This window comes from Helianthus annuus, chromosome 3, assembly GCF_002127325.2.
Source record: "Helianthus annuus cultivar XRQ/B chromosome 3, HanXRQr2.0-SUNRISE, whole genome shotgun sequence".
Taxonomy (NCBI): domain Eukaryota; kingdom Viridiplantae; phylum Streptophyta; class Magnoliopsida; order Asterales; family Asteraceae; genus Helianthus; species Helianthus annuus.
In genome coordinates, this window is record NC_035435.2 from 1607820 (window position 1) to 1633377 (window position 25558).

At 37.8% G+C, this 25558-nt stretch overlaps 1 protein-coding gene across 2 annotated transcripts; it reads right to left on the reverse strand.

Annotated features, from left to right (window-relative positions):
• Window positions 1-2757: 2757 nt before the first annotated feature.
• Window positions 2758-10371, reverse strand: LOC110928454 (zinc finger CCCH domain-containing protein 65). Of its 2 annotated transcripts, XR_002586348.2 has the most exons (10): window positions 10072-10371; window positions 9443-9717; window positions 7423-8030; window positions 5811-5981; window positions 5641-5703; window positions 5161-5289; window positions 4999-5049; window positions 4772-4912; window positions 3061-3888; window positions 2758-2979 (listed from the first exon to the last, which is right to left on the reverse strand). XR_002586348.2 is itself a non-coding variant. In XM_022171480.2 (9 exons), exons 2-9 carry the CDS (start codon window positions 9567-9569, stop codon window positions 3193-3195), a joined length of 1986 nt encoding a protein of 661 aa, XP_022027172.1. In that variant the 5' UTR covers window positions 9570-9717; window positions 10072-10371; the 3' UTR covers window positions 3005-3192. The 2 variants fall into 2 exon arrangements, 1 of the variants encoding a protein (XP_022027172.1); XM_022171480.2 differs by lacking the exon at window positions 2758-2979 and having other exon boundaries at window positions 3005-3888.
• Between the last annotated feature and the right edge of the window lie 15187 nt (window positions 10372-25558).

Consider the following 25558-nt stretch of genomic DNA (forward strand, 5'->3'; position numbering starts at 1 on the left):
TTAAATGTGTTTAATAATAATCACGTTTGTGTTTGTTCAATATACGCGTTACATCACGTTAAAAACCGAATGTCACCGACACGACCCAATCAGATTCAATACGCACTTGTACGACCCAAAATGACAATATACATCATAATACTACAATTAATGAAAACATACGTCATGTTCATGTACGGTAGGCGGCTGCTACACATAACACTTCTCACAGGAGTACTTGTGCTTTCAAACCAAAATGATACGAGATAACGGAATAAGACATCACACGTAACCGATTTGATCCGGAACTTGCAGTATAGTCCATATATATTAAAAAATGATGTATAATGGAAAAAACGGAAAATTTAGACTATTTATCGACGCGTTTATTAATTAAAAACAATTTTAAAAAAATTAAAAAAGGCCCAAAACGCCCCGCTATGGTCATAACGCTGCGTTTTGGACACCAAAGCGCCGCGCTATGGCCATAGCGAGGCGCTTCGGTCCCTCGTTATACACTGAAGCGGGGCATCTTCTCCCCCACTTCACCCAAACACAAAAACACACACTAAAGGTGCGATCTCACACACTAGAGCCGGATTTGGAGATTTTCGAGGCTCAACCTCAGCCTCAGGCTCAGCCTATATTCGAGGATCCGGCGCAGGAGGAGCAGGTCGAGGAGATCCCGGTACCACCAGTTCAGCCAGCTCCTGAGCCGCCACAGTACCCGCAGCACGTTTACGCTGACCTGCCTCCGGCAGCGCGTGAGGTGGCTCGGGACTTCGACCGGCGCCTTAGACGTCAGGGCGCACGCATTGACTGGATCGTCGAGACACTCGTTGCTCTACGAGAGGTCGCTGGGTTGCCTCCACTTCCCCTCCCACTGTCCCCACCGCACGAGGATTAGTACCTTAGTTTGTTTGTTTAGTGTTTTGTTATGTATTATATACTCAGTTGTACCTTTTTGTTTTGTATTGTATGTACAAACTGATATACATATATATATTGCAGTTAATCTTGTATTTACATCACGTTGGTTTTGGATTGTTTACGTTTAATTGTTATGGCTTTCTGTACATTTTATTTAACGTGTTCGTTTTAATTTAACAAAATAAACAACGTTAAGAACTTATATTATACACATTCTATAAAAATAATGACGTAATGACGTAATTATAAAACAATTATGAATTATGGCCACCCATAAAAATTAATGTTTTTTTTTCTACCTTTTCTTCTCATAAAAATTAATGTTTTTTATCTCATTGGGAAAGGCAACATTCAATCATTCAAAAACAAATTCCCATTCACAACGGCAACACAAAACAAGTTACACATCCTTCTCCGGCGACCCTAACTTTTCCGATGAACGGTGAACTAGAAGTTCCGCTACCGTTTATGGTGGACCGGATGATCAACAAGTTACACATCCTTCTCCGGCAACTCCAAAAATCTCTATCAAACTAATTCAAACAAAAATCCATACCAAACTAACCCACATCAACCCAAATCTAATCTGCCTAAAAAAAACGTCCAAAGCGCCGCGCTATGGCCAAAGCGGGGCGCTTTGGTCTTGGTCAACAGACAAGGACTGACTGTCAGTCCTTGTCTGTTGACCAAGACCAAAGCGCCCCGCTTTGGCCATAGCGCGGCGCTTTGGATGTGCAAAAAGACAAAAGGCGTGTGCGAATAGACCAGGCCATTCCTAATTCATTTGGAATAGACAACTAATGAAGTATTAGGTGTTCTCACAAGTCACAACTTAATCCTACTGTATGCAAACCTCAGTCCTAAACCGTCAGGATATCCAATCTGAACCAGAATTGTACTGAGACAAGTAAGGTACCGGTTCATAACTGGATACAAAGTCTGGTTCTTGGTTCCAATATTTTCAAATTTTTGGTTCTGGTTCGGTTTTTGGACAACTTTAAACCCCTTAGTGGCCATGCTTGCAATTGACTTTATGGGCTATTTGAATTTTGAGCATATAATGCACACCAAATTCAAAGAACAAAAAAAAAAGTACACAAGGAAAGTACGCCAAGTGCCAACGAGCTGGTGGTGGAGTAGTAAAAGAGAGACCTGGTGTTCCAAGTGATCCAGATTCAATTCCTGTTTTCCCCGTTAGTTTTGGTGGCACTAGGTGGCGAATAGGTGATGATCGCTAGTTCGATCCTTGAACTGAACACGTTTTACCTCACTGCACGGTCGTGCCTTCGGGCGAGTGTTCATGGGCTTTCGGCCTTAGGTGATGGTTTTCCCCGGTTCGACGGCGGATGTATCCCAATGTGGTTATTTTCACCAGTAGCTCATTTGGAGGATTCGTTGACCTTCAAAAAAAAAGTGCGCCAAGTGGCCTTTGACCCAATGGTGTTGGTGTATTACACTCGATAAAGTGGTAAGGGTTCAAACCCCATTACGGGTATTTAGGTGGTGTATAATTAGGGAGTGTCTCGCCAGTAAAAACTTAATCAGCTGTACCCATACAAAAGGTGAAGGCTTAAAAGTTGAAAATTGTAAACTGAAAGGATCTAGCAAAAGTCTGCATTGATTAGCTGTACAAAATGTGGTTCTAAAAGGCTCTGATGTTGTACTTATGATTGTGAGATTGATTAGAACAATGAGAACCAAATCTTGAAATCAAATTAACAAATTTACTGCAACTAACACCATCATGATTGTCCTGAAAAAGCCCATATAGTTACTTTTTTAAAGTAAATTGGTTATTTACTTTAAAAGCCCAATTATAAGTGTTCAGATGAAAGATAAGTGTATGTATAGCTATCAACTTGTTTGATGGTGAAACAAGTTGTTTCCATAAGCAATTTAAAATTGTTTATCTCAAACTGATTATATTTCTTTTTATAACTGTGACAACCCATTACCAGAAAACTCACAAAGCCCGATAATACCGAGCTAACTAATGGGACCAGATAAAACGCAACTTGTTCCAAACCGATCATTCTTGGAGGATTTAACATCAGTTTCTGACTGCATGACCTAAAATTTCAGACATAGGCGGTAGTAAGGTAGACGATAATACTATTGATAATTGGAACTAAAATATGACATGTTACTTACAGTTCAGTTGTAAAAATAACTAAAATCAGTCGCAGTCGGTCTATTTACACAAAATTGTAGCCCAAAAATAAAACTTTTATCAATCTTTGAGCAAGTTGTATTCCATTTCGCAATCTTCATGGCAGATAATGGTCAAACTTTTGACTTTACACCCGAGTCTAACTCACATGCAAAAGCCAAAGTTGACCGGAGTGCTTTTTGTGATGTACTTGACATGAATGATATCATCGGCATTGGTTTTTTTGAAGAACTCGGTCCATCTGTTGAACGGTCAACTTTGACTTCGTTCACCACATTTGTCGTTGAACCAGGCGTTAAACCCTCACCTGCTACATTACTTAACCGAGACTTTTCAACTCTGTTGCTAATTCTTAAAGAATATCCACCATTTGAGTAATCCAAACCAGGTTTTTTACCAAACGACAGAAAGTTAATACCACGCGGAACTACAGTGGGCGTTTTGGTAATTTCTTCAGAATCATGTAGCAGTACCACTGGGGGAACTTTCGTTTTTTCTTCGGAATCTTGGAGCAGCGGGGGTGTTTTGGTAATTTCCTTGACCTCAGAATCTACCTTAGGAGCCAGGCGGGATTCTGGTGTTAACTTTTCTTGTGAAAGGAAGCTTATACCTTTCGGTGGTCGGGATACTAGTGGCAACTTTTCTTGTGAAAGAAAGTTTATACCTTTTGGTGGGTGGGTAGATTTTGGTGTAATATCAACAAATTTGGGTACGGAACAAGATTTTGTTTCTACTTTTTTAGAACCGGAGTTTGAAGGAGGTTTTTGTTCGGGCTTTGACTCATTTAAGGAGTCTTCACTCGGTTGTATCTGAAAATAATGATAAAAAGATAATTAACTTCGTATACATCCTTCTGAAAGGTCAGAATTTTATATACATATCCTTCTAAATTTCATTACATCGTATTTACACTTCTAAAACACAAGTACCATATATACTAATTTCACAGTGAATAAAATATACTTATAACTTTAATTTTTATAGAGTAAAAGGCCATTTTCGTCCCTCTGAGGTTTGGCCAGTTTTGCGACTTTCGTGTAAAGGTTCGTTTTTCCGCATCTGGATCCAAAAGGTTTAAAATCTTGCCATTTCATATGGCTCGTTAACTCCATCCATTTTTCTCCGTTAAGTCAGGGGTATTTCCGTCTTTTTTGTTAACTTAAAGAGCAATTCGGTCTTTTTCACTTCATGTAAAAAGACCGAATACCCCTGAAAAGACCCAATTGCCCTTTAAGTTAACAAAAAAGACAGAAATACTCCTGGCTTAACGGAGAAAAATGGATGGAGTTAATGAGCCATATGAAAATGGCAAGATTTCAAACCTTTTGGATCCAGATGTGGAAAAACGAACCTTTACACGAAAGTCGCAAAACTGGCCAAACCTCAGGGACGAAAAATGGCATTTTACTCTTTTTTATAATTGCATAAAGAGATAAGAAAACAACGTTATTACCATGGATCGTTTCAGATTCTCAGCATATGATGTTCTCCTTGTTATTCAATGATACAAATTGTTACACATAACTACCTTCTATTTTGATTTCTATAGAATGGATAAATATGATAATCTTAGTGTTTTGAAAAAGCTAAATATGATATTTCATAATTCAGAAGGATATATCTGTAATATTTAAAGAAAAATAAGGAGTTTGACTTCTAGTAGATGATAAGTACAAATGATGTAAATAATACCTCGTGAGAAAACATACAATCTGAACCTCGATTGCAAGAACCCGTTGTTTGATAATTATTGCAGGGATATTTGGATAGTTCGTGATCGAATGGACAATCATCACCTTTCATACAAGCGTGACGTGCAAAATGACAACATGGCTGCAAATTCAGTAAACATTAATCACAAAAACAATAACCCAAATTGACCAATTAAAAATAAATGGATCAAAAACCGAATCACATACCTTGGATTTTGTTAAAGGGGTGGTATCATGAGAGAATTTACACTTCTCACCCTGTCATTAATGAATAGATTTGTAGAGTTAAATTAGTACCAAGAAATAAACTTCAATAATGAAAATAAGAAAGAAAAAGATAATGAAATTATTATAAGATAAGTAGATAACCTCATGGCATCTTCCATTCATATAGTGACGACAATATGTTATTTTTTTCTCTTTAACCACCGGTTGAAGTTTCAACCTCTTGACACCAAGTTTTAACCTCTTTTCAGCTCGTTTAATTCTATCCTTGATCTGTAAAACGTTATAATGATGACGGGATTAGTTGGAGTCTTTCATATAATGGATTAACTGATAAAACTAACCAGCAACACCAGTGGCGGAGCTTGACGTTTTCGACGGGGGGTCGAAAACGTATATACCAAAAAATTTCTATAGAACCGGGGGGTCGAAACGTAAATACCAAAAAAATTCTATACGAAAACTACATATATAACACTACTGAGCGAAAAGTTCGGGGGGTCGGGCGCCCCTCCCGGCCCCTTCAATGCTGCGCCAATGAGCAACACTACAGCATATGTGAATCTATTAAGTTAATTTTAAAATACAATTCAATATGTTCAAATAGGTAAATAAAATGTGAACCTTTTTCTTTGCTTTTCTTTCCTTGGTCACAACCCGCTTCTTTTTCTTCTCGTTACAGGCATCCTGTTTAAGAAAAAAAACAGCTACTAAATCGATGACAACCTAAATAACATCAAAATGCAAATGGAGATGATTCAAGTAGTAATTTAAAAAAAAAAAAAAAATCGTACCTTGTTTACGGAAGCAACAACTTCTTGAGAGGCATTTTGGAGGTGTTCACCAAACAATGTTATATTTTCAGGACAGATTGTCGGGTCAACAGACTTCTTTGACTTTTTGTTTCTTCTTTCTTCTTGCATGCACAATCCCTGCCTCTTTTTATTATTCTGGGCACCACTGTCCTGTTATACATGGATAGAGGAACCAAAAGTAACCATGTCAAACAGGGCATCGACTAGCAAGTAATCATGTAATTTTGTTTTAATAAAAACATTGTTGTTCAGCATAGTTGTCAATAGCGATTGCTATAGCGCGCTACGTAGCGTATAAGTCTAGTGTCGCCATTAGGGTTGTAGCGATGGATAGCGAGAATAGCGGCACTTAAATTTTTGTTTTTTTTTTGTTTTTTTAATATAAGTAGCAAAGAAATATAGCTATAAAATAGCTAGATTTTAGGTTTTGTTAAATATACATGTAAAATAGCATATATACCAGGGTTTTTTGATATAATATACATAAAAATATTCTTTTTCTAGTGTATCGCTATTTATAAAATAGCCGCCCGCTATTTATCGCTATTCACTATGTAGCATATAGTAGATTCTTGCAATTTGCAAACTAGTGATTTTTAGCTTTTTGTTCAAGAGACGTTGCCAAATTTACACAGAAAGCAAAGGAAAATGATTTAGCAAGTTGAATGCAGTTACTATTGTTTTTCTGCACTAATATTATTTACTACGGTTATAGACGTATTAGAATCTTGACAAAGGGTATCTATTTGCAGTTTACGGTATCTTTATTCTTCATTTCTGATCTTTAGAATAAAAGTGATCGTTATAACTTGAAGAATTAAAAGTAGTTTTGCATAGCCAAGTATAGAGTTACCTTACAATACTCATTTATTCAATTAAACATTTTACAATGTTTGGATGTATGGTTTGAAACAGTGTAAGTCGAAGGGTTGAAAGCAGTGTTGAAAAAATCGGGATAAATCGGAGATTAGGCGTTAGTCAGTCGGCCACTGTTTATTTTTAGGTAATCGTTGAATTAATCGCTAGTCAGCCGAAAATCGGCCCTAGTCGGCCAGAGTTAGACAATTCCGGTCAGATTCCAACCAGATTCTGGCCAAAACCTGTGAATTCTGGCGATTAATCTTGTATACTTAAGAAAATGGGTAGATGAGGGGTTAAAACCTGTCTACTTAAAAAAATACATATAAAAATGTGTATATATATATGTATAAAAACTAAAAATTACATGTAAAAATCCCAATCCGATAAATCACGACTAATCCCGACTAATCGCTAATCGGTACCCCACCGGCCGACTAGCGCCTAGCGATTCTTACAACCATGGCTGAAAGTCACCCAAAGTAATTCTCTAACTCATAATAAAAAAACCCAAATTTTCATTAAAACAATATGAATTTTTGTAATCAAACTTTGCACGCTAATTATTTATATAATATAGATAAAGATTTTGGAGAAAAGTGTTCCCACTCAATGCAACCGAACCCAAACCATACCACATATTACCCCTTCTGACCCAGTGCACAACCATCCATATTCTCATCGCTATGTAATCAGTTGAGAACTCGAGTAAATTTGTTAAAAGAACGCTAACCTTCACCAGGTGTACTTGATCCTGATTCTTGGTTGCATTGACTTTTAAAGTTGCTTGCTTTACAGACTCGTGGGATTTCGCATGAACAGCTATTTCAGAATAATCCACCAAATTTCTTGTGGTTTTATTTACTACTCCCGCCGCATCTATACCACCATCTTTAACTGCTTCTGTAAATAACGGGGTTATATTACTGTCATCTTTAAGTCCTGTTTTGGTGCATATAGAATCTCGAGGCTCGGGATTAGTCCCAGTCTCGCCCACAGATTTTGTATCGATTTCGGGCATGACATCCATAAAATCTCTAGCAATTTCTCCTTCTTCAGCATCTTCATTTGTGGGTAAATGAGGAGAAGAACAAATCATATCGTAATTATCATGACTTTTTATATCAACATTGACTGAAGGATTGGTGTTGACTTTTTGAGAAAGGTCCTTCTTTTCTCCTGATATGTTAGGATCATGTTTTGGTGATTCCACGTGTTTATTATATGAACCGTCTTTTTGGGTATCCATAACCACTTGGGTTTCATCCATAGACGTTTGTTCTTGAAATAGGGACTCATTAGGTATGCTACCAGTGCAATCATCGGTTCTTATGGACTTATCTACATGAAAAAAAAAAGTATATGTAACGTCAAACGAGAAAGTTATTAGCTTCTTGAACGACTGCACTTGACAATATTAGAGGTAGGCCTGTAAACAAACCGAACGTTCATGAACTGTTCGTAAACGTGTTCGGCGGGAAGTTCGTTTATTAAATAAACGGACGAACATGAACACACGTTTTGTTCGTTCATTTATGTTCGTGAACGTCCGTTTATGTTCGTTCATTTATTTACAATTGGTTATGTTTGTTCGTTTATGTTCATTTCAATTTAAATACATAAGTAGTAATATTTATATAAATACCAAACATAAAAGGAACTTTCTAACTACTTATATAAATATGACTAATTGGTAATTAAGCTTTATAGTAATAAAAATGGGTTTTCCAATGGAATTTTTCGTAATTAATCACTAATTTATATAAAATGTTTCTTCAATTATGTTCATTTGTGTTGTTTATTGTTTGTTAAATTATGTTCGTTTAAGTCTATTTGTTTGTTTATGTTCGTGAATTGCTCGTTTAGGCTTTAAACGAACGAACATAAACGAAGACGAACATGGCCATTTTCTTAATAAACAAACATGAACAAAAAAATTGTTTGTGTTCGTGTTTGGTTAAAGTTAAATGAACAAACACGAACATGCCTCTGTCCGTGTTCGCTCGGTTCATTTAGAGGCCTAGTTAGAGGACTTAGGTCCAAGATTTTGAAACCGATGACGCACTAGAATAACAAAATTCTACGTTCCTCTATTTTAATTTACAATGCATAAAAAATCCATGGTCAAAACGTGTGAAGCATAGAGTTCTTTTTTGCATTCATCTTTCCACAGTATACCACTCAACTTCAGAAAACACTGTGTTCTTTTAAGATGGAAACATGTTTGGCATGGTCATGGGCGGACCTAGCCTTTAGCCAGGGTGGGCGGCCGCACCCCTTGAAAAAAAAATATTTAGTGTATATTTTAGGCAAAAAACCCGACCGTGCCCCTTGAAAATATGGCTGAACACCTCATCCGCACCCCCAACAAATAATTTCTGGGTCCGCCGTTGTTGTGAGGGATGAAAAAGGCATAAACATAGAGCACATATTATATCTAGCATAATCTTCCAAATGTTGTAACATATTGGTATCCCTAAACTAATTACGTAAGGTTCTAAACTTAGAGAATTGATCAGAAACTCACAGTAGATCTTACAAGTGAGAAACAGCAAACATACATTAGAAACCTAAACACTTAATTATGAAGGTAGAAAAATTAAGGTAATTTATCACACATTGAAAAAATAATTACCCACCCTAAAACAATTTAATTGAGATAAGAGACTTAAACCCTAGCTAAAGAAGTGATGTAAAGTAAAGAAAAGAATAGAAAGAAAAGCTATTTAATTATAGATAAAAGAAGTAGATACCTGAGTATGAATTCTGGATGAGAGGATCAGAGCAGAGTGAGAGGATACGAAGAAGGGTATCCACAGTCCTGCTCCTAAGAGGCCGTTTCCTGCAAATCGGAGTCTCTCGGGTTTCTGATTTTTCCATCTCAGAGGACGGCCGGCGAGTTTTCTTAATCGTAACTATCTTTCTTTTAACCAGTCTCCCCTCGTCTTTTAGAACAAATTACACCCCAAGGCTAGGCTAGGCTAGGCTAGTTTAAAAGGGTGTTTGGGTTGGGGCTGTTTGGCAACCTCTGTTTAAGAAAAATCAGTGTAATGGACTAAAAATCAATATCATAACTTGTATATCACAGTTGATATAAAGTTGCACATAATACCACTGTTCAGTTCAAAAAAGCACAAATTCCATACCATCAGTTCATACAAACTTGCACATAAATATCAATATCATAGTTCCTAATCAAAACGTTCGCACATTTTAGGTCATAAATCCATCAAACTTGCACAGAAAAACCAATATCATAATACTTGCTAATAAAAAAAAAATTGACTGTTGATTGCACACAGAAAAATCAATATCACACTTCCTCACAGTGTTTAAAAAATCACGGATTGTATAAAGAAAGGTAAAAACAACTGATTGTTACCTGTGGAGGTGGCTAATGGTCGTCGATTGGAGGAGGCTCGTGGCTAGGATGGCTGAAGGTCATCGATTGGAGGTGGAGGAGGACGGTGACTGTGGTGGTAGCGCAAAAGGAGGGAGAAATAGGAAGTGAGTGAGCGAGGAGGACGGTGGTTGTGGTGGCAGCGCAAACACTCTGTTCCAGAGTTTTATTTTTAAGAGAAGAGAAAGGATTTAGGAAGAAAGAAAAGGGTTAAGATGTTCCAGAGTTTTTTTATGGGGAGAAAGAAAGGGAGGAGGAGAGAAAATGAGGGTTTTTTGGATTGCAATTGTTTCTCTCCAAATCGGAACAGATTAATATAAGTTCACGTTTTCTAATTTTACCCTTGTCAAAAAATGGCGGGTATATCTCCCACAACCCGCCATATCTTCAACCCACCTTCCATCATCTCTCCCAGAATCTCGTATCTTCAGTTTTCATCACCATATATCCCACATCTTGATTCAACTGTTCATCATCGTTGCTACTACTATCCAACAACGATTAGCAATTCATCTTCCAGGTAACACACCTACATTCAATTTATCATATACATGTGTTTTAAGTGTGTTTCTTAGATGAGTTTTGTATTAGGCTGAAGCAGCCTAGGGCTAATTTGCAGAATAAGATGAGTGTGTCGCAATTTTAGGGTATTTTGATGTTATTTTGTGGTTGAATGAATGGTAATTTAGGTAGTTCAGCTTCTTTTAGTTTTAATTGTGTTGGATAATTAGGTTTGCACTTATTTTAAAACTTGTTTATTCACAATCTACAACTTATTTGAGAAATGTTTATGCGAACACAATTTGAATACTTATGTAATTGAATATGTTAGATAATTTCCATAGTTTATTATATGGATTGAATTGAATATGCCAGTTAATAATCTTTGCAGTTTAATTATTTTGAGGTTTTAGTGCATAAACTCTTCTGTTTATAAGCTCTTGCATCATGTGTATATAAAAATATTACATTTTGTTTATATATCCATCCGTGTCTGCAAAAATAGACTATCAAACTTATAAACTGGTGCGATTTTTTTCGGCAAGCTCAAATTTCCGCTCGTTAACAGTTTTATCTAGCGGAAATGAGTTCACACCACTAAGTTATGTAAGATATGAAGTATGATTGCATATATAATATTTCGGTTACTGTGAATAATACTGTAATTGTATAAAGTGAAGTATGAATATATGCCTGCAATGTGTTAGGCTTAGCTTTATTATATAACTAACTGAACATTCCAATTAAAATACCCAGTTTCATTTCATATAAAACTAATTCACGAAAAGCCCGGTTTCAATCTCTTAATTTCTTGTTCTCTCATCACCAAAGCCCACTTTCAATCTCTTAATTTCTTTTTCTCTCGTGTTATCAAATCATAACCTCATAATTGATTTATAATTTTATATGGACATGGTTTATAAATATCTACTTTTATAGGATCTATATTCTTTCAAGAATATATGGAATTTGGGTCTGTTGGATTTTATACGTTCTCGGGTCTATATCTATATTAAATAAGAAACGCGACACTATAAACAGCGTTATTCGACTTTTTTCCACCCATCGAGAAAGTTTTAAAATACGGGTCAACATCAATAGCTGATACAAGAGGCCACTGGCCAAAACTGTATGGGTCGAAACGGTCAAGCGGTGGACCCCCTGTTTTTATTGCTAACGAAACCAGAGTTTGGACCTGACAGTCAGCATAGTGCCTTGCAGTTTCTGGTTAATGTCTTGTAAAGAAGTATAATGAGCTCGGTTCCAACCCGGTTTAGGTTATACAAAAAAAAACCGATTTGTGCATCTCTACCTAGAGGTGGTAACTGGTAAGATGATTTGATTAGGTAACGGGTCAAAACATGAACATGGCCTTGTTCGTTGGTTTGATTACAGCCGTACTTAGAGGCTCATCAGCCTTTATTGACTTTCTGCAACTGCCATGTCAGCAAGTACAGGTATTCTGTTTGTTTTTTTTTACAAATGTAAATAGTGAAAATTGATTGTAGCTGCGTTGTTTTTTGAGATAATTTTGTTCAGTTCGAAACGATACTGGTTGAAACGGTACGGGTCGACGGTTCGCATCGAAACGGTACGCGTTGAAACGGTACGGGTCGATACGGTTAGCGTCGAAACGGTACGCGTCGAAACGGTACGCGTCGAAATGGTTCGCGTCGAAATGGTAAATTGCTTATTCTATCGTCTTCTGTAACATATGATCTTGTGACGCCTTTAAAGAGCTGAACTGTGCTAAATTTTTATCAACCCATTAGTGAAAAGTAGCTAATGAAACAATGAAAACTCAAAACTCGGTACAAGCATAACCCATGCGTAATCAGCACCGTAATGCGAGTAACATGCATTAAGCATGCAAAACTAACGCTTAAATGCGCGTAACCCACACCGCTTACGCGTCGAGTGCTAGGTTAAGTGTGTATCAAAGCTGAGTTACACGCATTACGCGGTGCATGATGGGTGTTTGTCGGCCCTGGTATGCGTGACCGGCCTTTAAACACCCATAACCAACGTCGCGCGCATAAGAGGTGCCTACACAACCAATGCCTAAACGCGTGTAACGACACCAGCCCAGGTTCAAAAAGGATTGTTTATGATGCTATACTAATATTTCACTGTTGTTCCTCTTGACCGAATTGACTCAACCCAGGTTCAAAAAGGCCTAACCGAGTTCACTCAGAAACTGTGTTCAGCCTCAACTGACTCGGAGAAAGCTGAAGCCCAAATTGGAGTGGATGTTCATAGTGCTCTTAATTTCGCTCTTACGGGTTGAGAGTAAGCTGGAAAGTACAGAGTACCCATCTCTCTTTTGTGATCGCTTCGAGATCAATAATAGTTCTCTGATTACAGCCATTTGTAATGGCTATTTTCGAAACCGATACCGTGATGTGGTCTTTAAGGGGTTAAAAAGTTAGAAAACCAGTAGAAGTTGAGTGCGAAAATGCTAGAGGGACTAGAACGCTTACCACTTCGCCTACGCTCTTGAAGGTTACTTGGACATGCTTTAGAGGATGAATGGGAAAAGAACATGGGTATGTTGGATTTGGAGTTAATTTTACGTAGTGTTTACCAATTCTGTGTTCAAAATTGGTTAAGTAGTATAATATAATAGTATGGTCTATGATATGATTATTTTTATATGTGCAGAAGGTAATGGGTTAGCAATTACAAATCGATTATGCATTCATTTTGCTGGAAAATATATGAATGGCATTTTGTAATAAGGGGACTGAGTGATACTGAGTTTGAAGGAGGAATTTATCATGGTCGAATTCAGTTACCTTCAGAGTATCCGTTTAAACCACCATCATTTATGTTGTTAACGGTAGTAATCATTAGAAGGGCATAATAGTAAAATTGTTACTTTTCTTTCTTTTCTTATCCACCCGGGAACATACAAAATGTTTATTTTCCTCTCATTTTCTTTCCTTTATTTTAAACTTGGGAACACAAGTAATTTTTTAACTTTTCCTTTATATTGTTTTCTTTTCTCTCCTAAACTTTCTTTCTTTCCTTATCTTTCCTTTATTAAACTCGGGAACACAGTGAAAAGGAGGGAGGGAGGGAGTGACGGCGTGATATGAGAGGTTGAGGGAGACCAGCGTGTTGCTTTAGAGGAAGGGTATTATTATTTTTCATTCTCAAGGGCTGTAACGAACCGAACGAACACCTTGTTCGTGTTCGTTCGTTAAGGAAATAAATGTGTTCATGAACGGTTCATGAACACTTACCGAACGAGATTTTATATTCGTGTTCATTCATTAAGAAAATGAGTGTGTTCGCGAACGGTTCACGAACACAAACGAACACAAATAAATTTGGCGAACACGATGAAGGATAAAGATAGATGGCCCAGAGAGTAGCACTCGAACTTGAATCCCTTATTGTGGAACGGAGTTCGATCGTATTCGCCGATGTAAATAATGAGAAATGAAAGGGAAATGATGCATAAACAAGCTAAAAGTGGGTTTCCTAGTTTAATTGTTAGGGTAATAAAATAAATAAAATTTTAATAATATATAAAGTACAAATAAAATATAAGAAAGTACAAAGATCTTCAATTAAAACAAAAACATACGAACATAAACGAACGCAAATCAACGAATGTTCACGACACGTTCACGAACACCTTACCGAACGTTCACGAACACAATCGAACGAACTAGACCTATGTTCATGTTCGTTCATTTAACTAATCGAACGAAATTTCTTGTTCATGTTCATTCGTTTATTAAACGAACGAACATAAACAAACTTCCCACCGAACGGTTCACGAACTGTTCGCTGAACGTTCGGTTCGTTTACAGCCCTATTCTCAGGGGTATACAAGTCACAATTGTCATTCAGAGTTTAGTCAGACTCCACCCCATGTATGACTCGGTCACACATAAATAAGAGGCTGGGTAAGTTTTAAGAACACCCGTAATGGGGCGGTATTTAAAAAAAATAAAAAAAAAAAGGCCCCAAAACGCCCCCACCCCCATTACACTAGGCGTTATTGGGCGTTGTTTTTGAAAAAATTGCAGGTTGGCGTTTTATTTAAAACGCTGAAGTGGGTCAAATGGAATTTGAATGTGGCCAATGGGAGTGGTCCAAGGTTTGACTAGCCAATGAGCAACTGTTTCCTTTTTTTTGTTTAATGATTGGAAGGGGCATTATTAGGCATTATTCCCACTACGCCACTTTTGCAATAACGCCCCATGCTGACTGGACTGCCACGTGTCGAATAATGCCCCATGGTGGGGGCATTATTTTGTTTAACCACTACACATGGTCTAAGAGGGGTGAAACAAACAATCTGAAATCTGACTCAATCAGACATGAGGTATTAAGAGGCTATTAAGATGCAAACAAACAGGGCCTTAGCTTATTTGGTAGCAACTTATTAATTATTGATCTATAAAACTTAATAACTTGTTTTTATAGTGTCTGAGTTAGCTTATTTAAGATGTTTTCGTATGTTAAGAAGTTGTTTTTGAGAAGTTGGTATTTGTAACTTATACCTTATGACTTATATAAGTTAATAAGTCCTTTTTGAGAAGGAGTCCCAAACACCCTCTAAGTACCCGTGTGTTACACGGATTACTCAAAGTAAATTATAAACAAAACTGATTTATCAACATATGCTCTGATACCATATGTTGATCAGTTTTGTATAAACTTAATGGAAAACATATATGAAATACCTGTAACCGTAGACAGGCCAACAGAGAATCTAGTCAGAGACGTATCCATTGAGTTCGACATAGTTGTCAGCTTGATCTGGTTCCTCCTTAGGGTGTAAGATGATGATGGTGAAACCGAATTCAAGGGAAGGAATTCTGATGGAGAGAGAGGAGTAGAGGGGCAATTTCTGTGATGTTATTATTAGTGTCTAACATTTAACATCTCTAGTTATCTCCTTATATATATACCCAAGAGGAAACCTAATTAGTATAAGGGTAATATGGTCCATCAACAATTATAAACTAATTATGTAATAGATATAATATATTTTGATCTATATAATATAAATGATTATAATAGCTACACAATTAAATATAACACAATAATTATATTTAATCTTACAATATAAACCCAATACCATTGTCAATAAATATATTTTATTTTGTAGGGGCAGGATTTAGGGAAAACGCCTAAAAGTGTGAAAACGTTGAGAACGCCCCTCATCTGTTGGATTAAAAGAATCTATGGATTAGATTGGCGCGGTGGTGTTTTCGTAAATAACATCAACTTTATTACATGCGCGCGTTTCATTAAGAGTAAAAGGGTCTTTTACTGCTCTAATAAAAAACGCCAAACTCATGAGTAAAACTCCATTAAAATTCCCGCCTTAAACTACAAGTCATACACATCAATCCCTCCATATGAAACGTCATCTTTATCTAAAACGACATTCATACAAAACGCCAAACTTTGTGTTTCAAACGCCATAACATTATTTTGCCTTGCACGAGTAAATTAGTTTTATTCTGTCTTCTTTAACTACAACGACATTCATACAAAACGTCAACTTAATGATGGGACACCTACAACTTTAACAGATAAAGCTGAACAAACAGTAACTGAAACGACGGAAGCTTCATTACTAACATCTATTATAATAAAGTTCCCGCCTAAACTATGCGCCAAAAACATCTTATATAAACAACGTCTCAGGACCTTCCATTGATCACACCAAAAACAAGCGTCATATTTTACTAAATACCATTCAGTTTATAAACGCCAAAAAGTTCAAAAACCACAGATTGCAAACGTCGTTTCTTAGAGATTCAGTTTTATTCTCAATAAAGTTTCACTGAATGGGTTGGACAACATTCTTAAGTGAGAATTAACAATGTTGTCCATCTCATTCAGCAAAACATTAATGAGTTAATCCTCACCCAACTAGAGGAATAATATATTTTTATTTACTGAAAGGTATTTTTTTGGCGTTTTTATGTGTGTGCGATCTTCTATGGTTTGTTATGTAACTTCCAAATCACATGTTACGCACAAAAAGTGGAAAATGCGAAAAAAGCAATAAAAAATAATATATAAAAAATATAAAACGCCAAATGCCAATATTGTGTGTTCTGAAAAAAATAAAAAATACAAAAAACGCCAAACTACTCTTCACTTTCTCTCGAAGACCGTGTCGGTTTTCTTTTAATTACGGGCTTCTGACACGTTGATGCGTGGTGTCCGAAAGCTTTACAATTCTTACATTTGTCTTCCTTTCGCCCCGGGCTTCCCTTTTGTTTTTGTTTTTTCGATTGCTTCCTCCTATTTGGATTTCAAACGCTTGCGAGATCAGAACCTTTCGACTTATACCCAACAGCGACTCTTATCGGATTCTTGTCGTTTTGATATTGACCTGTTATCTCCGCAAATCTATCCCTAGTACTAGGAGGAGGAGCAACAATCTGCATATCTTGAACCTTCCTCATATAAGATTGAACATGATCTAAGGATAGTTCATCCTTATTACCGGATAAATGATTCAAAGTATACTCTCTTGCAAAAATAATTTCTCGCATCATACTTTGCATATCGGGGTCAAGCTCGGTCATAAATTCATGACTCATTGAGTAATCGGAAGAGCAATTTGGCGAAGCCTCTTTACGCCATCTATTCAAAATGTACTGTTTTGGGAATTCCCTAATATCCAAACTTCTCAAAACATAAAATATATGATACATAGAAAACCAATCTGCTCAAAACACCTACATGAGCAACTGCTGGTGCAATTCGACTTACGGTACATTACCTGAAAAACACCAAAAACAATGTATGTATAAAACGCCATGCAGATAATGTTTGTATAAAACACGATCAAACAACGAACACAAAAACTCCATGTAAAAAAAATTCTTCATATAATAAACGCCATATTCAGAAAACGCCAAATAAAATACCCAAAAAACGCCATTGTTTACCTCGAATAAGGATGTACAAGGCTGCTGGAAATCATTTATGAAAAACTTAACAAACCCATCGGGCTGCTCTTCATAACGTTGATTTAAGCAATCCCCAATCCCGATTAGCTCAGTTTGAATGTCACAAAAAAAAATTTGTGTATATCTCAGCAGTTTGGTTCTCCAACACTTTATAATTACTTTTCAACTGGGGGCATTTGTATCGAGATTCATGATCATTTTTCCGGTGCGTGTGACGTTGTTGAAGTTTCGTAATGAGTCATGAACTCAACAAGAGTAGATTTTGAATTGCACACTTGACCAAAAAAATGGTTCTCACTCTCCGACCTCGATGTCGTACGCATAAGGCCTGACAGTTCCTCCATTCTATAGTATGCAGGTATCCAATATTCCCTAAGTGCAAAAATATCAGAAAACCAATCATTATCATCTAAATTGAACTCTTCAATAACCTCTTCCCATCCCGATTCAAACTCTTCAGGTGTAAGAATATCCGTCCACACAACACCACAAATACGTTTTTTGAAATTGGTGAAATTGCATAGCCTAACACCAACCTATATAAAACACGAAAACGTCATGCAATAGATACATTAGAAACAACAAACTAACATGAAAAACAGTTATAAATGCCAAGATGCCATATATCTTAAAACGCCAAACACATGAAAATAAGAAAATCAACCTTTAGAGAAAGTTTATGCGTCACGTGCCACATGCATAACCAATGCCTCGTTTCAACAAATGCTACAGAAATAGCCTTCTTCATTGCTGGATCTTGGTCAGTGACAACAACTGTTGGTTGAGAACCGACAACTTTTAGAAAAGCTCTCAACAACCATATTTATGTATCAATAGTTCCTGATGCCAATAATGCAGCACCAAATGTAACATTGTAATGTCTATACGAGTGAACGGTACAAACACCATAGAGTATCTGCATATAAAAACGCCATTGAAAAAATGAAACTAGAACAAAACGCCAATGCATCTAAACAGTGAAAACGCCAAAAAATAGAATTATAAATATTACTTGTTGGAAGGATGCGTGGCGTCAAATGATATCACATCACCAGACACGTGTTAATTACGTTTGCGTTGATCATCACACCAAAAAAGTCCCTTCAAACGATTCTCTTCGTATGTGAAGTAATCGTACGAGAAATTAGGTTGGGACTGTTTTTTTTTTTTTCATGCAAATGTCTCACAACCATCTTAGCGTCGTATTCCCAGATAAAACAAGTTAATTTGCCTCTTGTAGTTCTTAAAATCTACTTTACTTGCACCCACGTCTTCAAAACCGCCAAAACAAGTATTCATAACATTAAACGCCTTAACAGCTCCCAAATTCAACTTAGACATGCTATGTATAACATGCTTCTGGAGCTGAGTAAGGTGTCGTTCAGACAAAAGAAAATGCTTATTAGCTTGTTCAACAAAATCATAGTTGTGCTCCTTGTAAGACCCGTTTTAATTTATCAAGATTATATTAATAAACTACGAATTTTTCATGAAAATGCGACCTTTCAGAAACTTTTATAAGTTATCATCCACACACGATTAAAACATTCAAAAGATAGTAACAATTGTTTACATAAGTTGTTTGAAATATAAACAAAACGACATCATTGCGAAAGCTTCAAAGATGAGTGTTCGGTTCAAGATACTTGACTTGATCATCATCCGGACGCAAACTAAGATCACCTAAATTCAAAACCAACATAAAAGTTAGTTTTGATGGTCAAATAATAAGTTTAAACAAGTCCGGAACGTAAGATTAACAAAATAAAAGAAAATGCCAGCTCTACAGTCTGTCGCGGCCCGCGACAGATTTAGCCTCAGCCTTCGCGGGCCGCCACGGGCTGTGGCGGGGCGCGACAGACTTTAAGTTCTCCGTCGCGGGGCGCGACGACCTCTTTTTCACAGAAGGTTTTGATTATTTGAGCTGCAAACCCCCAGCTTCGAATTTTAACCAATTTCTAACTTCAAATCCCATAACTTTCGTTCTACTAGTCCGTTTTTCGTGATTCTTTATCCTATGCGTCCGTAAATTAATTACGGACTCGTTGATGTGTGTAAAATGCAACATATAAATCACATCAATTAAGGCATAAAACTAACCCTTTTTAAGTACTAATGTTGGAAAAAGAGTGTTTTTGTCTTCCTTTTGTATTTTCAGGATGAAATGAGCTCAAAATCACAAAAGAAGCAAAAAGACAACTAATTCTACCATAAATACAAGAAAAGGGACAAAAGTAGACTGCCCGGACCCTCAACGGCACCTCCCAAAGCAAAGGAGAAGAAACAGAGTCTGAACACGCCCCGTGTCCAGCGAACACGGGGGCGTGCCCAGGAAGCAGCAGAAAAGACAAACCAGTAGAAGCTTCCATTGCCCACCACGGGGCCGTGTCCAGCGGGCACGGGGGCGTGATGAAAGTACAGCAGGCGCATTAATTGTAATTGCGAATTACAATTAATGAAGAGAGAGAATGTCAGACGGGCACGGGGCCGTGTCCAGCGGACACGGGGCCGTGTCCAGCCTTCTGTTCAGCCTATAAATAGAGGAGCTTGGCTTCATTTTCTCTCATCCCTTGGCACACCACCTCTCTCACACTTCATCCACCACCCACCACCACCATAACACCATCATCCACCACCATCATCCATTGTCCATCGTAGAGTGTGTGAGTCGTCTCGGGATCCAAGATTGATCGTAAGAGTTCTTGACAATCAAGGCCATGTTTGCCTAAGTCTCTTACATCACTTGGTGAAGACAAGTGTTTAGTATAATACTTTTTATTTTTAATCTTTTGCACTTTTTATTTGGTTTTGTATTAATGACTTTAATAACTAGTTACTTATGTTGAAGGTGATCTTTCCTTATCGTTTATCCGTGGTGTCTTGGCGTTATTTTACTGTCTATATAAAATAAAAGATTTTCACCATTCATATCTCCACGGTCTATATGGAGGTATGTTGGCTACCTGGTCGGGGGTTAAGGGAACGGTTTGGTAAGGGTCTTGCCCTTGTTCAGCGTTTAGAGGTCCTGCTTGGGACCTGGGTCAAATTTAGTAGGATCTCCTCCAATGCCCATAGGTATTGGATGGCGGGGATCCAAACTCTTTGACCCCCTCATAAGTTAACTACTATTAATACTATAACCCGGCTATTTAGGACTGTATCCTTGCTGACTCAGACTACTTAGCCGAGGGTAACGTCACCGCCAAAAGCGGGGCCTACCACAATTTGCATTAATAACTTAATTTATTATCTTTCAATAATCCGACTCTTTAGGATTGTATCCTTGCTGACTCAAACTACTGGGTTGAGGGTAACGTCGCCTTCAAAAGAGGGGCCTACTACAATAACTAAGATAATCTCTTAAACAAGTGCAAAAGTGCAAAAATAATCAAAGGTTATACTAATACACGTGTCGGATCCAAGTGATTCATCTTGTCTATCTGTTTTTATTTTATTTTTATTTTTAGCATTTAGTTAGTTTTTATTTTTCTTAGTTTAAAACATTTTTCTATCTTTTTGATTTGATTAGACGTTGAGGATAAACCGGTATTAAAAGCTCTTGTGTCCTTGGACGACCTCGGTATCTTACCAACACTATACTACGTCCACGATGGGTGCACTTGCCCATATGTGTGTTTAGTGTTAGTGAATATCGTGTTTTATAAATTTAAAACTTGGCTAAAAGTGTAAAGGGGCTTAAATATACATCAAAAATATATACACACCGACACACATCAAGTTTTTGGCGCCGTTTCCGGGGACACAAGGATTTTAAGAAAGTTAGGAATCAGCGGCCTAATCATATTTTTATTTTTCTTTAATTTTTTAGGATTTTTTTTTTAGTTTTTCAGCTTCTGCAGAGCTCAACACGGGGCCGTGCCTGCTGAACACGCCCCGTGCTCAATCATTGGAACTGGCAATCCTGTTTTAAGTCAGACAGTAGACTGAACACAGGGCCGTGTCCACTCAACACGCCCCCGTGCCCAAGATTCAGTTGCTGAAAACAGAACCGTTAGATCCCGGCGGTTGGTAATTTCTGACACAAACATGAGTGATAGTAATTCTTTTTACTTTCGGCACTCTTATGGTTTGTGGTGTCGAATATGTGGAGGCGAACATGAGGAATTAAAATGTTATTTTCTCACTTATAGGCCCCACTATATAGACCCACCGATTCCTTGTAACCTTAAGAGGGGCGAAAGTAAAAATAAGCACTATTTCTCCCTCGAATGCGCCCAGCCAGATATTCTAGGAGAAATGCTCCTTGACGAGTTATTTCAACTAGAAGAACTACTTCTCAATTGGTCAAAAGAACTTAGGAAGGATTTTTTAGATCCATCCCAAGATGATGACCATGAGGAAATGTTGGAACCGCATTCCAACAACCTCGTTGCTCCCGAAAATACCTTCTTACCTAGAAAAGACGTGGACGATAGTCGTCCCTGTGCCGATTGTGCCGTGAAGGACTCCCCATCGACCTCGTTCGGTGCATACATAGACCTGAGCGATTCGGCATACACCTTCTTTAACGAGAGCCCGGGAAAGGGTTGGACTTGTCCACCTAGAATGAAAATAGGAATTACCCTCACCGACAACCTCTTGCGTTCTCGCCTTAGTATAGGACAATTAAGGTATCTTAGGCACTTTGGGGTTGTTCCAACAAGTCAAGAGCCACCCGATATAGATTAGCTCCTTAGTAGAGACAAAACTTCATAAAACAGCTTTCCGACACGGGGCCGTGCCCGGCCAACACGCCCCCGTGTCCACCACAAGATTCCCTTCTGATCAGAACGTTAGAATACGGACAAACTGTGTCAGAATTTTATCTGCACACGGGGCCGTGTCCAGCAGGCTGTCGTTTTCTATAAATGCAGCCAAAAATCCTGCACATTTGGACCAACTTGGGACAGAGATTTGAAGGAATCTTCTCTCAAACAATCCTAGGTAAGTCTAAAAGAAGTTTCCAACAACCCATCTTGTCCTTTCCTCTTCTAGACATTTCCTTCTTCTTCATCTTTCTTCAAGAACTACCATAAAAAGTTTGAATTTTCAATCTTTGTGGTAGGGAACAATGAGTTTTGATCATGGAATCTTGGTAAAAACATGTTATGTAACATTGTTTAGAGTTATTTACTGTCAAAAAGCTTGCATAAACTCAGGAAATAACTTAAAAACCCAAGATTCCTTGCTCCAAAATTCTGCAGAAAGATGAACACGGGGCCGTGCTCAATGAGCACGGGGCCGTGCTCAATGAGCACGGGGCCGTGCTCAATGAGCACGGGGCCGTGTCCAGAAACTGTTTCGTCATATAAACTGCTTTTGGTTTATTTTTCGTAGAATGGTGAGTGAAAACAGCGAAACATCATCCGTTTATTCCTCAAACAGCCGAAGGGGAAGGAGGCCCTCCGTTGAAGCTACACTTGTGCACTACGTGATAGCACTAAGGGAAGCTCTCGACGAAATGACGTCAGTAGAGGAGGTCCTCATTGACCGTATTAACGATCTTACAATGGGACTTGAAAGCAGCTTCCAAGAGATTAACCTTTTGCACCAAAGGTTAAACATTTTGGTAGCACCTCCTATGGAACCAGTCCTTCCACAACAAGACTGGAACTTGGCACTCGGTGTTAACAACCCTACCGGGTGGGGAGACTTTCCCGCAGAACCTCCCATGGAAAACCCACAAGAAGTTCCAGCGGAAGTTGAAACTCCTCAAACTAATGCGAACGAACCCTCTTTTCTCCTTCCAAGGGAGGTAGAGGAGTGGCTTGCCGACATATGAGGAGAACCACACCCGGAAGTAGGAGTTCTACAAAGCCTTATCTAACCAAGATTAGTAGCTTCTTGGAAATTTTGCTAAATTAAAATAAAACATAGGGCTAGAACTCCATAAGTTTAATATTTATGTAATTTTTATCTTTATCTTTATGTAATGTCTCTCTATGATTAGTAATGTTATGATGGTTTTTATGATTGATGGTTGTCGTGAGTATAAAACACACTCATGGTGGTAATGGATGAAAAAGGGAACGAGAAAAATGGAACCATGCAAGAAGAACAGAGCAACCCGACAAAAATCTCCATCACAGAAGGCTCAACACGGGCCGTGCCCAACCAACACGGCCCCGTGCTGAGCCCCCTGCAGAAAATCACCCAGTTCAGGTAACTGGACACGGGCCGTGTTCAGCGGACACGCCCCCGTGTCCAGGCTTCTGTTTCAATTCTCTAATTTTTGTTACTGGCACTTGACCACGGGGCCGTGCCCGGTCAACACGGGGCCGTGTCCAGGATGCCAGTAACACAAAACTTTGCTTTTAAACCCACTTTTACACATTCTAATCAACCAAAAACTTTATTTTTGGACACATTGAGGACAATGTGTAATTTAAGTGTGGGGGGATGCTAAAACCTTGAAATTTTGCAAAATCCTAAACACAAGCCTTACACAAAACTCTATTGGAACCGCTAAACACCCCAAATTTTTTTCAAACTTTTTCATTTTTTTTTATTTACTTGTCTTAGTTTAAGTTGGGAATAACAAGTTCTAAAAAGGTTATATTTTTACAAGTTTACAACCGATAGCGTCGTGATAAAAAAAGGACCAAAATAAGAAAATTATGAAAGGGCATAACAAGTCTAGTTAAAAATTCGATTATATATACTTGATCACATTAAAAACCCATTCCCACAAAAGTGAGTTTTGAGCCTTTATTGAGCACAAAAATATACATATTAAGATTAAATGCTCATTTTTCGTTTCTTGTGTGAATAGCCGCTCGGTTCTTACAAATCTAGAACTTGCCATGACGATACATTCCCGGTCCTTACCAACTTAAACCCAAGTAAGTAAATGATGGAGGCATTAGGACTAACCATTTTTCTTTCAAAACCATTATTTTTCATTTTTTTTATTACCTACCCAAAATCCCCCTAGATAGCCCCTTTGAGCCTAAACCTTTCATTTCATTACCCCAAAACCCTTTTTACCCACCAAAAACCTTTTTATTTTTCACCCTTTATTTTAGTAACAAGCTCGGTTTTTCGTAAACTCGCCTTTTCATGTGAAAAAAAAAGAAAAGAAAAAAAAATGATGATGAAGTCAAAAACAAACAAAAGCTATAAAAAAAGCTTGTTTGGAGAAATACTTCAAAATAAAAAGTCACTAAAAACAAGGTATTTTACGAAAACCGACGCTTTTTACGATTTTCGCCCTTTTACTAACCACTAACCCAACCACCCACCTTTAACCCAAGCCTAACCCTTCACCCAAAAGTCCTCTTGATATTTACAAAGGTAAAAAGTTAAAAAGGAGGAGGATTGATTGCTTGGCAAGCCTATGGAAGGCGTAAGTTCCATGCCGCTCTCGAGTGATTCACTAAAATATACACCTTCGGCCGAGTGTTGAGTGATCTCCCGTGAGGTATGTGAACTTGTATATAAATGGAATTTTAATAAGGCATGCTATGGCCAAATAAGTAATTTATCTTATGAAACGTTCAAAATAAATCATAACGAATAGGATTGTAAATAAATAAAAATAAAACTTACAAAGACCTTGGATTCCCGACACTCTAGGACAAGCTAAAAACTTCTCTTCTACCTATTCCATTTGGGAGTGTAAGCCACATTTAAAGAGGTTTTGCTTGAGGACAAGCAAAAGTTCAAGTGTGGGGTATTTGATGTGTGTAAAATGCAACATATAAATCACATCAATTAAGGCATAAAACTAACCCTTTTTAAGTACTAATGTTGGAAAAAGAGTGTTTTTGTCTTCCTTTTGTATTTTCAGGATGAAATGAGCTCAAAATCACAAAAGAAGCAAAAAGACAACTAATTCTACCATAAATACAAGAAAAGGGACAAAAGTAGACTGCCCGGACCCTCAACGGCACCTCCCAAAGCAAAGGAGAAGAAACAGAGTCTGAACACGCCTCGTGTCCAGCGAACACGGGGGCGTGCCCAGGAAGCAGCAGAAAAGACAAACCAGTAGAAGCTTCCATTGCCCACCACGGGGC